We start from the raw sequence: 16002 nt of genomic DNA on the forward strand, positions 1-16002 counted from the left end.
ATATATATATAAATTATTTAAATAATTTTATAATATTATAATTTGTTTAACAATACATAATATTAGATTAAAGTAAAATTTTATATAATTTTAAAAAAATTCAAAATTTAAATATATTTGATTGAAATTAATTTTTTTTAAATAACTAAGATAGCTAATTGATATTATCAGCTTTAAATATTTTTTCAAATAAACAGAATAAATTTTAATCACATAATTAATTTTATAATTTTATGCAGTTGATTAAATTAAATTTTATGTTAAATATTAAATTAGGACTAAATTTTATTTTTACATATTAAAATCAATTCAACAAATTTAAATAATATTATTTTTATTTAAAATATTTATAAATAAATAATATTTTATTTATATATTTATTGTGCATGCTATTACTGGAACACGGTAAGAATTTATTACTTTATTGTTATAATTTTATGGAATATTATTTTATTGAGAGTCTACTATACCGTTATTTGTTATTTAGCGTCTATTTATTATTATTATTATTATTTATATTATTATTATTATTATGGTGATAAATCTTTGTGTATATATATATTTATGTTATTATGAAATAATATTATTTTGAAATAATATTATTTGAAAATAAAATAATTGAAAGAAATCTTTAATATTGATAGCCGTCACTTTTCTTCTTGAACGCTAATACTGTTACACTTTGAAGACTCCCAATAGCTTCAAAAAAAAGTGCACGATAACAAAGACGCCAAGGTTGCGCATATTAGCACGCGCTATCAAACAATCAATCTTTCTCCTTCGACTCACTATGTACTTTCTCTCTCTATCTCTACACCCTTCCCTAGCACAAGGTTCACTCTATTGGCGAATCCTCTATCCATTAGGTTTAGGTTATTTTCTCTTGTTTCATCTTCGCGGACCATAAATTCACATTCCCTGGATAATAAATAATAACCCATTAAGGGTTCTTATCGCTCTTCTCTTCCCGAAGAAGGGTATATGGACTCCAATAGCCAGTCGAACAGTTCCTATACGCTTTCAAATCTCTTCAATCTTCAGGTTTTGCTTCTTTCTTTTCTGATCACCTATTGTTTGTTGCTGCTTTCTCCTCGATGTTTGATACAACAAGTTGATGGATGGATGGATGGATGATATGTGAAGTATTCAATTTGTCATCCCCGTTGTAATTGTTGTTGAATATTTGCTCTCTATTATACTGAATTTGGCATGAATTCTGTGTCTATTTTTTGTTTTTTAGCTTTTGGTATGTCTTGTAGCCTCTTATGCAATTTCAACTTCCACAACGAGATGACGATTTGGACTATTACGGGAATAATTGTCAGGACGAGAGCATAGATAGCCAGGGTAGTTCTTTTTGTTCAATTGTTAATAATGTTATTTCACTAGAGGTTTGAAGAAGATATTCAAAGACTGTTTGTTTGTTTGTTTGTTAATGTTTACAAACAGGTGGAATAATGGCGAACCACACTAATGGAAGTGTATCGGATAAAATACGTAAATCAAAGAAGAAGAGAAGGACTGGACATGGTAGTAGCGAGGATGATGAGGATGGTAGCTACAATGTGCATATTACAGAGGAGCATTATCGATCAATGCTTTGTGACCACATCCAGAAGTATAAGAGGAAACACAATAATTTCTCATCAAGTTCTGTATCTGATCAAATAGGGATGTCAGCCGTGAGAGTTAGTTCCAGAGTTCGGAAATTTGGTAATGATCAGCACAGAGAGCTTCCTGATATTGAGCCATCATCTGATTTTCTCAATGATATTAGTCGTCGAAGGTTTACTACGCCAAATGGCATTGACAGGTTAATGTTTCTTTCCCCCTCAGATCATTACGTCAATATTATTTTTATCAGTAAATAGTCTTCACATATGTTTTTTCTATTATATTGCAGGAGTTTTTCAAATCCTTCTTACTTGGATATTGACGATGACATCACTTACACAATATATCCACCTTTTGAGGAAATGGCAGCATTAAGCAAAATGCCCAGTGTGAATGATATGCGGATTGAAGAAGATTATTTAAAGGGTACCCTTGATCTGGGGTCCTTGGCTAGACTGATGGCAAATAATATGAGTTATGAATCTAGCAGCCATCATGGGATGTCGGATCCTAACCGACAATTTGAATCACTTCATGCGAGATTGCAAGAACAAGCTGTAAGTAATGCAGGACAGAAATTCCAATTGAAAGTGATTGATATTGGACCAGATTCATCCATTCCTGAGGGAGCAGCAGGAAGAATACGGAGGTCTATATTATCTGAAGGTGGGTTACTACAGGTCTACTATGTGAAGGTGTTGGAGAAAGGAGACACATATGAGGTTGTAATTGTCATATTTTATAAGAATGTTGATTTCAAATGATTTTCTTGTGGGATGTTGGAGATTTTTGTTCTTATTTCCTAAATAGGAGAGCCTTCTTTACAGATTATTGAACGCAGTCTACCAAAGAAGCTAAAGTCGAAGAAAGATCCTTCTATAATTGAGAAAGAAGAAATAGAGAAGACTGCAAGAAGTTGGGTAAATATTGCGAGGAGAGATATACTGAAGCACCACAAGCTCTTCACATCTTTCCACAGAAAGCAATTAGCTGATGCAAAAAAGTTTTCTGAAATCTGTCAAAGAGAGGCATGTAGACTGATTTTTGTATTCCTTATTTCTCCGTCTCTAACCTTAATGGATTTTATGTTATTATGGGAGCTCAAAGAATTCTTCTACTTGTATAGGTGAAAATGAAGGTTAGTAGAACTCTGAAACTGAGTAGGAGTGCTGCTATCAGAACCAGGAAACTGTCGAGAGACATGCTTGTGTTATGGAAGCGAGTAGACAAAGAGATGGTACTGATCCTTCTCTTTGTTTAGAAATTTAGATTTAGGATAATAAGATGATGACACACAGAGAAAACATTTTTGAGCCATATCTCAAGCAATTTGCAAAAATGCCCTCAAAAGTTGTTTCTCTTCTTTTATCACTCCATGTAGTCCACCACATCCAAACAATGAATTAATAGTCTAATATGACATGAAAAATGCATTTTCATTACATGCCCACTCGTGCACCCATGTCCGCTCGTGCACTCATGTTCCCGCGTGCACCCATGTCCACGTGTGCACCTGTCCCCGTGTCTTCAATATCGAGATTCCTTTAGTTTTCAAGTGTCATCACTTCCTAGATTGTAGACTTGGGGATAGGGTGTAACACGTGGCTGTGCAATGTCCAGCAGTCTTGATCTTGGTTTTTTGTGAACATGCATTTGTACTTAATATTTATTTACTCAACGCTGGATAATCGTTTTTCTGAGATTTATTGAACTCTAGATTGAATCTAATCTTTTATTCAAGGGTGGGTATTTCCTTGTGCTAAGCATGCAGTATACTCCTTTTGTATTATTTTCTGCAGTCATTTTTGAAACTCTCTTGTCAAGTTTTGCACTACTCTGTTTAAAACATAGATTTTGACAGTGGCATAGCTATAATAGTCTTAGAATGACTATCTAGGATGTTATTTTAAGCTCTTTTATCCATTCCAGGAGGTTTTATCCAAATTGTTTACCACTTGAGGAGGATAGAATGGTTCATGGATACTAGGTGATTTAATTGTGGTTGGTTTTATTTTGGAGAATATTTAGAAATGTAAATACAAATGCTAGTTGCTAAGTATAATGATGACACAAAAAACTCATTTTCCAAGCTATATTTTTTCATTCTTTTAGTTATATTTTCAGCAGGAAACTTACAATATTCAATTTCTGATCTCCCAGATGGAAGTGCGAAGAAGAGAAGAGAAAGAAGCTGCAGAAGCACTCAAGCGTGACCTGGAGCTCCGTGAGGCAAAGAGGCAGCAGCAAAGACTAAATTTTCTTTTGTCACAGACAGAATTATACAGTCATTTTATGCAGAATAAGCCAACAGTCCAGGCTTCTGAAGCTCTGGATAAGGCCGACGAGAAATTGGATGAGCAAGAAATACTTCCGACTTCTTCAGAACCTACTACCGGAGAGGAAGAAGATGCGGAAGAGGCTGAGCTTAAAAGGGAGGCTCTAAGAGCTGCTCAAGAGGCAGTCTCCAAGCAGAAAAAATTCACCAGTGATTTTGATAGTGAGTGTTCAAGATTCCGACAAGATGGTGCTGATCCAGATAGTGATCAACAGGATATGTCAGTGGAAGAATCTAATAATATGGATCTATTGCATCCGTAAGTGTTTCTCCCCTTTAGTAGCTATTATTTCAAGTATTAGGATGATCAAGATCTATTTTCTCCAATTCAATGGATGGATTGATCTTCTTTAAACTGTGAATTTAGTCTTGTTGATATGTCACATTATTCTGGTTTTCAACTGATCTGACATACAATGCTGACAGCTCAACCATGCCAGTGACCTCAACAGTGCAAACACCAGATCTGTTTAAAGGTTCATTAAAGGAATATCAGCTGAAAGGACTACAGTGGTTAGTAAATTGTTATGAGCAGGTAGGAATCACGTTGTTTTCTTTTCTGGAGATTCTGCAGAGAAAAATTATTAATTTTCTTTAATTTGTCCTTTGTGTCATTTCAAGGGCTTGAATGGCATTCTTGCTGATGAAATGGGTCTGGGAAAGACTATCCAAGCAATGGCTTTCTTAGCTCACTTGGCTGAAGTAAGTATTGCTTATTTATTCCTCTTAACTCGGTTAGTCTCGTTTGGTTATGCAGAGGCAGATTTTTGACAGATCTAATGATTGTGTCAACTGTCATGCAGGAAAAGAATATATGGGGTCCTTTCCTGGTTGTCGCTCCTGCTTCAGTACTGAACAATTGGGCAGATGAAATTAGTCGATTTTGCCCTGATCTGAAAACTCTTCCCTATTGGGGTGGACTGCCGGAGAGGATGATACTTAGAAAAAACATGATCCCAAAGCGTCTTTACCGAAGGTAATCACTTGTTTAGTTTATGTGATTTTTCCATTTTTCAACAACTGCTGCCCTGTCGTGTTTAACCCAGCTCAATAAAGCTAACATCAACAGTCAGAGATTACCATATTTTTTTATTACTATTTTTTAATTAATGAGAACTAGCATAACACCCCACAGCCATGGTCCTCGCTTCCAGATGGGTGTTAGAGATTACCATTATGAATATTATATCTTCATTAACTTTGTTATGATGTTTCTTTCACTTGCTCAGCTTTTTTAACTGCTAGAATCACTTATGTTCTATATCAAAGCTATCAAACTCACCAGTCAATTCTTTAACAACTTTCGTTGAGACTGCGAGTTCATTCATTCTTAGCGAGTCATGAATAGGTTGAACTTGTGAGTTGCTTAAAATTGAATTTAGTTTGCAACTCAACAAATGAAAACCAGTTCACTTTTGGGTTTTAGAGCTGAGTTCACGTGCTTCAACCCCAGGTAAAATTTTGAACTTCTTTCATTGTTGGGTTTCTTCATAAGAAAATGAAACCTTATAACTTGGCCATTGGGGACCTTGGGGTAGACAAATTAATAGGAGGCAGTTCAGGTAACCAATCTAATTAAACAGTCAGAATAGGGGCCACTCAATTTTCTTAGTCTCTGTCCACTCCTTACTATCATTCAGCATTACTAGATTCTCTTAATAGTATTCTAAAAAAGGCTACTCAATTGGTCTGATTGCTTCTTGGGCTATGGTAGTTTTGAATCTTAATAAAACACTCTTAGAAATGCAAGCCTTTTCTCTTAAACACCTGGCCAATAATTTCTCATAGCTAATTGTTATATATATTTTGAAACTCCCCAAGTAGGGGTCGAACCATCGACCATCTTCTTAGGAAACAACCACTCTAACCCCTGAACTACACTACATTGGCCTAATTGATCTAATTATTAGAAACTTATATCACACATAAATTGACTATTGACGACCACCATCCTATCTGTATTATTTTGGCCAATCATCTACCTTAAGATGATTGCTCCTTGATAATTGCTTGCCTTAAATAAAGAGAATCAGTTTCTCTGTTCTCGAATTAGATTATGATGCTGTTTGAAACCCCAGCTTAGATTTTATATAATTGCTCCCCATTGAATAGTATTTTTGATAATTAGCTTATAATGTTGTTTATATCTGTTCATCTTCTTGCTTCTCCCCTTCTAATTGGCAATTTCTACATTCAGTACATCTATTTGATATGAGTTCAATAATTCTATTTTCAGGGATGCTGGATTTCACATTCTCATTACTAGCTACCAGTTGCTAGTGGCAGATGAAAAATACTTTAGGCGTATAAAATGGCAATATATGGTACTGGACGAAGCACAAGCTATCAAAAGTGCTAACAGGTACTGAATTTACATCTTGTTGTATTGTTATTCTCCTTCCATGGCGCAAAAGCTATGACAATATCATCTTAGCATCTGCTTCAACTTTGTTGTCAATTCTTTAGTAAGTTCTCTGAAATTGAATTATTCTGATATAATACACCCTTTCAAGGTAGCATAATATTAGTTTAGATTGGAAGCGCTTTGTGTTTAAGTGGGGGTGCTAGCTCTCCTTTATTAAAAAAAAATATTAGTTTAGATGACTTGGTAAATAAATCACTTTATCTAATCTGTTCTCAATCCACCCTTAATTTCTTTATTTGTTTAGTAACCAACTGTTCTCATTTTGAATGTTACTATATATTATTCTCATGCAACTGAAACTTGTATTTTAACTTTCTCTGCTCAGCTTCTTTCAACTGTATTTACTTTTTCCTATTATCAATTTTCTTAACTGAGTTGTCTGAAGTTGTATTGCCTCAACAAATCCGCCTCCTGCCATTTAATATTTAGATTTTGATGATACAGTATAAGATGGAAGACTCTGCTCAGTTTTAACTGTCGAAATCGCTTGCTTCTGACTGGCACACCAGTCCAGAATAACATGGCAGAGTTATGGGCTCTGTTACATTTCATCATGCCTACATTATTTGACAGCCATGAACAGTTCAATGAGTGGTTTTCAAAAGGGTATTTTTCTTTCTTGGAAGCCTATTTAATCTTCAGATAGATCATGTAAGAAGCTCTTACAATATTTTTTTTCCCTTTTCTGTTGGTTTAATCAGAATAGAGAGTCATGCAGAGCATGGGGGTACTTTAAATGAGCACCAGCTTAACAGATTGGTAAGTCGGTACTTCTTATCATATCCTGAACCCAGGTGATTGTTTAAATGTTCGTTAAAAAAATGATTTACTGGTCTGTTTCTTCGTGCATGCAAACATGTTTATTTCTTGATATGATAATCTCCAGAGTGGTAGACTTGAATTCTTCATTTCTGTTAACTGGTTGCTAATTATATTATTTTATTTTTGACAAGACCAGAGTTGAAAAATGGAATTGATTTTCATGACATGGTTGCCACACTAGCCATAAAAATAACAAAATGTTCAAGATTGAAAAAATGAATGTTTCTTAGACATTGACCAACTGATTACAAATTTACAACTGAGTACTTATTCCGGTCATTTTTTTACAACCTTTTTTGAGGTTTTTGACTAGTTTAGGGCCCATAATAAATATTGACCTTTGTATAAAGTGTTGTATTTGAAATGAAGTGCTGCTATCTCATAAAAAATCATCCGCATCAGTGTAATTCTGAAACCCACTGCTAAACTTATCTTTGTTGTTTCCATAAACCATAGTTGTCTTGTTGGGCTGGGACTTATGGGGACTGCTTCCTCCAATGATCATTGTCTGATTTGAATGCCAAAAAAATGTTGTGCTAATATCTTCCCCCATGTTTTATTTTTTCAAATGACAGCATGCCATCTTAAAGCCTTTCATGCTACGCCGAGTTAAAAAAGATGTGGTTTCTGAGTTGACTACCAAAAAAGAAATCACTGTGCATTGCAAGTTGAGTTCTCGCCAGCAGGCTTTCTATCAAGCAATAAAGAATAAGATCTCTCTTTCTGAGTTGTTTGACAGTAACCGTGGACATCTAAATGATAAAAGAATTATGACCTTAATGAATATTGTCATTCAACTGAGAAAGGTAAACTTCTTACTCATATTGTTCATTCTTTTGTCTTGATATAAAAAAATATGTGAGTAATATGTCAGTTGCCAGTGTATCCTTCAAAGTGTTTCTTTTTCTATGCCTTGGTAGGTTTGTAATCATCCGGAGTTATTTGAAAGAAATGAAGGCAGCTCATACTTTTATTTTGGAGAAGCTGCAAATTCTCTTTCACATCCCCCATTTGGTGAATTGGAGGACATATACTACTCTGGTGCTCGAAACCTTATCTCTTACAAGGTTTGAAATTCTTTATTAGTTCACATTAGTAGTCTTTTATGTCCTTGAAGTCATTGTTACTAGTTGTCTTATGTTCGTATGACCTCACTAGTTTTTTTTTTAATTCAATTGATGAACTAACTACCAGATGCCAAAACTTGTATACAAAGACATTATCCAAGGATCCACCAAAGCGCATTCTTCTGAAGTTAGACATGGTATCAATAAAGGATTGTTTTTGAAGCATTTCAACATTTTTTCCCCAGAGAATGTCTATCATTCTCAACGGGGTTCTACCTTTGATGAGTGGTCTGCTAGAAGTGGATCTTTTGGATTTGCTCGTTTGATTGATTTGTCGCCTGCGGAAGTGGCATTTCTGGCAACAGGTTCTTTTATGGAGAGGCTATTGTTTTCAATTGCGAGATGGGAATGTCCTTCTCTAGATGGTATAGTTGATTTTCTTATGGAAGATGTGCATAATGATGCTCAAGAAATCCAACTTGAGAGAGAGAAAGTGAGAGTAGTCACAAAGATGTTGCTGCTTCCATCAAGACCCCGAACTAATCTCTTTAGGTCAAGACCTGCAACAGGTTCTGCTGAGGCTCCCTTGGAGGCTTTAGTCATGTCAGATGAGGATAGAGTTCTATATAATGTCAGACTACTACAATCAGTGTACAGTTTCATTCCAAAAACCAGAGCACCTCCTGTGAGTTTTCTGTTCTCTTTTGGCCTTACTAGCCATATAACACTGATGATCCATTTGGCACACAAAATCGATCTATTAAGAAAACTGAACTAGTTGGTTAGTAAGTAATATCTGAAAAGCTTTTATGTCCATTTGCATGTTATATGACTTAATGTTCTCTATACATTTAGAATTGTTTGCATTCTTTGTAACTTATTTAGAATAATTTTTTTATTTGGTATTGGAAAACAAATGATTGCATCAAGTGTTTGAAAACTGGTTAGATATATTTGGGTGTTCTGGATGAGTATTATAGATGGTATAGTTTTGTTAATAAGTTGAATGATGATTTCTCTGCTATATCAGATTGGTGCCCATTGCTCCGATAGAAACTTTGCATATCAAATGACTGAAGAACTCCAGAATCCTTGGATTAAGAGACTCTTCATTGGATTTGCCCGAACATCTGGATTTAATGGTCCCAGAAAACCAGGTTGTCCACACCATCTCATTGAAGAGATAGACTCTGCTGTATCAGTTTCTCAGCCTGCCCTACAGCTGACCCATAAGATCTTCGGCTCAAGTCCACCCATGAGAAGCTTTGATCCGGCGAGAATGCTTACTGTATGACTGCTAGCTTTGTCATTGAATATATTTCTGTTTGCCTGATTTTCTTCAAATATAGATTCTTGATTCTCATTTTTTTTTTCTTTTGTTTCTCTTAGGATTCTGGGAAGCTTCAAACACTGGATATATTGTTGAAACGCTTGAAATCGGAAAATCACCGAGTTCTTCTATTTGCACAGATGACAAAAATGTTGAATATTCTGGAGGTAACAAATACTTTTCCCTACCACCTTTTTTGTGTTTTAGTTTTTCACAAGAGGTGCAGCTCACTCTAGAGATTTGTGCACCTCTTTGATTCAAACCCTTAATTGGATTGTAGATTCTAGGAAGAAAGAGGGAAGATTGGGAGATAATTTATTGGACAGAAGGGGGGAGAGTGTCTTAGAATTACTATTTTATTAAAATTAAACTAATACAATGGGTTCTCCCCTTATTTATAGGCTAACTTCTATTTAATGCTTTACAGTTGAACGGCTTAATAACCAAACAATTGTTAAGTGGTCTGGCCGTTTTATTGATACTTAACGCACTTGGATCTCAATACTTTATTCTTTGGGCTTCTTTTAGAAAACTCTAATTAGTATCAAACTATCAGTACTTCTTGAGACATGGGATCTGAATCTGAGTGTGATTGGTCTGAGCCAGTCAACATGAGCTTTATTGAAACTAACTCAAGCTTGAGTAAATTACAAAGGATCATAGACAGTGTTTGATAACACAACACATCACCTAATCTAAATGGTTAATTTGTTTGAATTAGATTCATTCTATAACTATTATTTAAATTCAACTCAAATGAGCTAAAGTATCTTGCTTAATTTTGTAAGTTATTGGATGACTTAGTTCCATGATATAGGAGCTTTCAAAAGATATTTAACCCCTCAAAATTAATCAAATTCCGTCATTATAATGTAAGATAGTCTTTAGTGATTTTCCCTACATTAGCTTCACATATTATCAAATTAACTTCCATATCATATTTTCATTTGGTTTATTCAAACATTTATTTTTCAGACACCTGGCTCATTCAACATAAAATTCACTATTCAACATTGATTACCTAATTTTCAGTTTATCAAATGCACTATAAGTATGTTTGGATACCATAAAAACTTTATCCCAAAGACATATGGTGGTAGAGCTCATCTGCTCATAGTTATGAGGAATACTCTGGATACATGTATCTTACTAAGCTGTAAAAAACATTCAGACAACAGTATATGCTTTCTAATTCAAATATTTACATTGTAAATTTATATGTTAATTAGTTGTAATTGATTATTATTATTTCTTTACTTAGCTGACCTTTTCTTTGGGCAGGACTACATGAATTATCGGAAATATAGATATCTGAGACTAGACGGTTCCTCTACTATAATGGACCGTCGGGACATGGTCAGAGATTTCCAACATAGGTGGTCTATTCAAATATCTTCTGATACATTGACTATGAGTGGATGTTGATTATTCTAAATAGCTGTTAATAAATATTTAATCCGATTGTGAAAAAAATGTTATTATGTTGGTATAGGAATGATATCTTCGTCTTTTTGCTGAGTACGAGAGCTGGTGGTCTGGGTATTAATTTGACAGCTGCAGATACAGTCATTTTCTATGAAAGTGACTGGAACCCGACTCTTGATTTGCAGGCTATGGATAGAGCTCATCGGCTGGGTCAGACTAAAGATGTTAGTTTTTTTTCTTCTGGAAACTTTGTGCTTTATATAGTTTGATAAACAATGTTCACTTCAAGGAAATGTTCTTAATTGCTTTAATTTTTTTTCATTACAGGTTACTGTCTATCGTTTGATATGCAAAGAGACAGTGGAAGAGAAGATATTGCAAAGGGCAAGCCAGAAGAATACTGTACAACAGCTTGTCATGACAGGAGGTCATGTTCAAGGGGAATTGTTGGCTCCAGAAGATGTTGTTTCCTTGCTCATAGATGATCCCCAGTTGGAGCAGAAACTAAAAGAGATCCCACTACAGGTTAATCTAATAATTTTCCGATGCCAATGCAGTTTTATGCTTTTTTCTTGTACTCAATTAGTTTGGCAATTTTTTTCCCTTGATCAGGCTAGGGATAGACAAGGGAGAAAGGGTGGAACAAAAGGCATTCTCGTAAATGCTGATGGTGATGCTTCCTTCGAAGATGTTACAAATGGAGAACATGTGAATGGTTCTGAGTCAGGATCTCATGAAACGGAGAAAACCAAGACCAATAATAAAAAGGTGCATATCTATCCATCTATTTATCTAGTTTCTATCTATCTAGTTTTCCCTAGTTTACTGTTCTCTCTGGCTACACTTTGAACTGTTGGGTGCTAATCTCACTAATCAAATAGTTTCTCAGCGAAGATTAAGAGTATGTTAGACGTTTGGTAAAACTAAATTAAGTGTGAATGTTCAATACTGAATTTTAAGTATCGAATTAGTCAAGTGTAATAATCCAAATGAAATAATCTAAATTTAAGTACCTGTATGTAATTTGATTTGATAAAATATGGAATTATTGTCGGAAAAGTACTTAAATTTAATTTTTACCCTCTTCTTTGGAAGCAGATACTGTAACCATTGATCTACACTACATTGACATAACTTAAAAACTATTTTATAAATATAATTAGATTAATTACTAGGGATTGAGGGATTAAGTTGTCTTTTGTACGTTCTTACAATATTACCTATTAATAAAAATGGCAATGATTGCAAAACGACATGAAGATAAAGTAGTAGAAAAAACCTTGCAAAGCCTAGAAGGCTAGAACAGATCTAGAAATACCTATCAAAACAAGGTTGTAAGCATCTTTTATATCTTCTCAAAGAACTTAATTAGTAAACATTCTTTTCCTTTGTTATGCAATGACAACAAAATGTTTTAAGTCGTTGAATCTTGATACTTGAATTCTCTATATTGTGCAGAGAAAGGCCGCAGGTAACAATCAAAATAAAAATCCAAAACAGAGACCACCCAAGGTTCCAAAACGGACAGATTCTGTCTCCCCAGATAATGATATGACAGTGGAAGCCGAGTTAGAACAACAAAAGAAACCGAAAAGGGCAAAGAGGGCAACGAAAAGTGTAAATGAAACTATCGAACCCGCATTTACTGCTACTTCCAGTTTATTACTAGCTTCTGAGCAAGCAGAAGATGCTGCTACACTTGGGGGTGAGTTTCAGTTAAGGTAATCTGTAAAATATATTTATATTTTTTGAGGCCTTTACCATAAAAGGTCAGTGGTACAATTTACTTATAACGATGAAAGCCAAGAAGCTAAAGAAGATTGGCCTTTTTATTGTGTTTTTGCTTAAGAGAAAGGTTGGCTGCTAGTTAGTTAATCAGTAGATGTTTTGTACATGGTAGTTCATTGATAATATTTATATATATATATTTTTTGCTGCTATCTGTTATATTGGCACTCTGGAAAAAGAAAATGCAATTAAGTAGAATAAATTGCATTAGGATATATTAATTTCTATGTTCATTGGAACTTAGAGTTGTCCACACATTTAGTTGAATAAGGATCATTAGTTAAACTAATATGAGCTTAATATATATATATATATATATATATATATATATATATATATATATATATATAATATAATAAAATATATGAATGAAAAAATTGCAGCGAATATGTGTGAAAGCAGATGATATGTCACTGCTTTTAATAATTTATCTCTCTTAAAATTTTTATTATTTAAAATAATTATTTAATACTTTCCCTACTCTCTAATTTTTATTACAAAATTATTATAAATATTTACTTAATTTAAAATTAGATAAATAAATTCTTAATTTTAACTCAAATTAAAATGAGTAATATTCATATTAAATAGAATTCAAATTATTAATATATATATATATATAAATAAATAAATAAAGAAAACATTATTGTGTAAAAAAAAAATTATAATATTATGAACAAGTTTAATTTTTAATATATATTTTAAAAAAAAATGAAATAAGAGAAGAGAGACTTTGAGAAATAAAAAAAAGATAAATTTAAAAAAAAAATTATAATTTAATAATGAGAAATGATTGGGAGAGAGAATTTGGTGAGGAAATAAGAGATTGAATGACGTTGTGGCAATAGTCATTCCCTCTCTCAAATTTCTTCCCCTATCACTCTTTTTTAATAATATATATATATATATATATTTATATTTATAATTTAATATATATTTTAAAAATATATATTTATATAATTTATTAATTTAATTTATTCATTCTCTTTAATATTATTAATTTTAAAAATACATAAATTAATTAATTAACTTAATAGATAAAAAAATAATTAAATAAATTAAAAATAAATAATTAATTTATATTCAATTTCTTATTCTCTTATTTATATATATATATAATTAATTAATTTAAATATATAAATATATATTTATAAATTAATAAATAAAAAGAGAAAAATAAATAAATAAAAAGAGAAATTATTAATAAAAAGAGGAAAAAAATAAATATTTTGAATTAAACTTAGTCATCCATCTTAATCACCTTGACACTCATCGGTTACACTTTTACTATAAAGTTTTGACTCCTTTATCATTACTCATAATATATGGTGTAATTTATGTTTAATTTTTAAAACAAATAAAAAATTTTAGGAACAAAATTGAAAAAATGAAAAATTTAGAGATTGAATTGGAGTGATATTTTGAACTTTAGCGTGATATGCAAGAAAGAGTGGAAGATAACTAACATATTTTCCGGAGTTAAATTTCTTATATATTAAACTAAATTACATAAATAAGTTTATTTGTTAGACCATATTTTGTTTTTGTCAATTTTTTTAGCATAATTAATGTTGTTACAACGTGATAGGATCAAATTTGCACTTTTTTCTAGCCTTTCTGTTTTGTTCACCATTTTTTTCAGAAGCACCTAGATTGAAAGCTTAGACCAATGTTTTTCAATTTTGATTGGTCTCAATTAACATTGCGACCTCCACTTCCTCTTTTGAATACGTGATATCGTCCTCCTTTCTTGAGTCCTAGGCTGTAAGATATTTCAAAATTGTTTCAACTCACCATGATTGAATTCAGCCTGCTCGCATTTTAGTTTCACTAGTAATTTCCATCCTTGTTTGTGATCACTCATTTGTTATTGGGACTAACATGTCATTTATGTCCGTTAAATTTGTGAAGAGACAGATGTAGAGTGGAAATTGTATTATTAAAGTTGTTATTTGAACAATTACATCTCCATATGTATAGGAGTTTTACAACTAACTAACCATTAATAAAACTAAGTAACAATTTAAACCAATTAACAATTTTAATTACTAACTAATAAATTGTATTATTATTTTTACATTTTCCATCAAGGAGGAACGTAATTGAAACAAAATTTCACTTTGACAAAAACAAGTCGATGAAACATCAAACTACGATCATTCAGACTAATACAGTAAGTTTCATTTTTTTAAGCTATCAAATTTAGACAGTTGAACAAACCAAATTCAGTAAGTTCCATTTTTTTTAACTATCCAGCTTAGATAGCCCATTTTTTTCGGTTATCAGTTTTAACCTTTGTAGCTTTAGTTTTTTTTTTTTCAAATAAGCCAATTTAGCAATCTTTTTGGTATTGACGAATCGTATCGACAAATCTTTTTTTTTTTTTTCGACGATTACAAGAAAATCTTTCTCTGCGTCTTGAAGACTATCAAAATCTCATTTTGATCCTATAAAACCACCGTCCTTGCATCCGCTCCAGCACCACACCAACCAACTGATTCCTTCCATGAGAGGAAAAAAGGGTGTTGTGAAATTTCACTCCTTGGACGATGTGGGAGAAAGAAGACACAATTTTCTTCATCAACCATTGCATCTTATACCACATAAATCTCTCTTTTGAATTCAGTTGCAAGGCACTCAATAACTATATCATCTCCAAATGCAGTAGCATGACAAACTTGGTTCTCATCTACAGTTAATAAACCCTTCTCGATATATTGCAAGAGTGATGATGATGAATTCGTCATCAGGACAACGGAAATGGAGGAATCAGTTAATAAACCATTACGTTAGTTTTATCCTATGAATATCCAATGAATTAGTGATGATGAGAATGGTATCTGGAGGCTGAATATCTTGATAGAATGGCTAGAGAACGCTAAGTGAAGCTAATTATCGTTCACCACCATTGAATAACTCGTTGATGTGGATGTTTAAATGTTGAAGGGTTCGGTTCAGAACCAAGATGACATAATGAGTGAAAAAATGGCTCAAATGCACGGACTCACAAACAAATTGCTTTATTGAGGTGAGTATATTTTCTAGGAAGAAGAGAGAATCAATAAGGTAGCGTTTGTTATATGGTATTAATTATATATGTATTAATTGTAAGTGGTATAAGTTGTAAAGGGGTATTAAGAGGTATAAATTATATATATGTTATATTTGTATTTGGTGGAAAGTATGAGAGAGTTAT

General features: G+C 32.7%; 1 protein-coding gene across 2 annotated transcripts; it reads left to right on the forward strand.

Moving 5' to 3' along the window:
* The first annotated feature begins 782 nt into the window (after positions 1-782).
* Positions 783-12958, forward strand: LOC124919224 (chromatin-remodeling ATPase INO80-like). 2 transcript variants are annotated; one of them, XM_047459417.1, is made up of 23 exons: positions 783-1041; positions 1260-1347; positions 1450-1813; positions 1904-2336; positions 2442-2642; positions 2741-2851; positions 3775-4208; positions 4376-4484; positions 4571-4651; positions 4753-4925; positions 6186-6311; positions 6819-6980; positions 7076-7133; positions 7772-8002; positions 8117-8263; positions 8391-8948; positions 9294-9551; positions 9653-9760; positions 10875-10969; positions 11086-11242; positions 11346-11543; positions 11631-11786; positions 12477-12958. In XM_047459417.1, exons 1-23 carry the CDS (start codon positions 982-984, stop codon positions 12741-12743), a joined length of 4575 nt encoding a protein of 1524 aa, XP_047315373.1. In that variant the 5' UTR covers positions 783-981; the 3' UTR covers positions 12744-12958. The 2 variants fall into 2 exon arrangements, with proteins under 2 accessions (XP_047315373.1, XP_047315374.1); XM_047459418.1 differs by having other exon boundaries at positions 784-1041; positions 1241-1347.
* The last annotated feature ends 3044 nt before the right edge of the window (positions 12959-16002 follow it).

This window comes from Impatiens glandulifera, chromosome 1 (genome assembly GCF_907164915.1).
Source record: "Impatiens glandulifera chromosome 1, dImpGla2.1, whole genome shotgun sequence".
NCBI lineage: Eukaryota > Viridiplantae > Streptophyta > Magnoliopsida > Ericales > Balsaminaceae > Impatiens > Impatiens glandulifera.

What these genes read in the sequence shown, in the direction of transcription:
- LOC124919224 (XM_047459417.1), top strand. Translation starts at nt 982, where the DNA reads ATGGACTCCAATAGCCAGTCGAACAGTTCCTATACGCTTTCAAATCTC. An exon ending in CGAGAGCATAGATAGCCAGG is followed by an intron (nt 1,348 to 1,449) that starts GTAGTTCTTTTT and finishes GTTTACAAACAG; the next exon opens with GTGGAATAATGGCGAACCAC. An exon ending in AGCACCAGCTTAACAGATTG is followed by an intron (nt 7,134 to 7,771) that starts GTAAGTCGGTAC and finishes TTCAAATGACAG; the next exon opens with CATGCCATCTTAAAGCCTTT.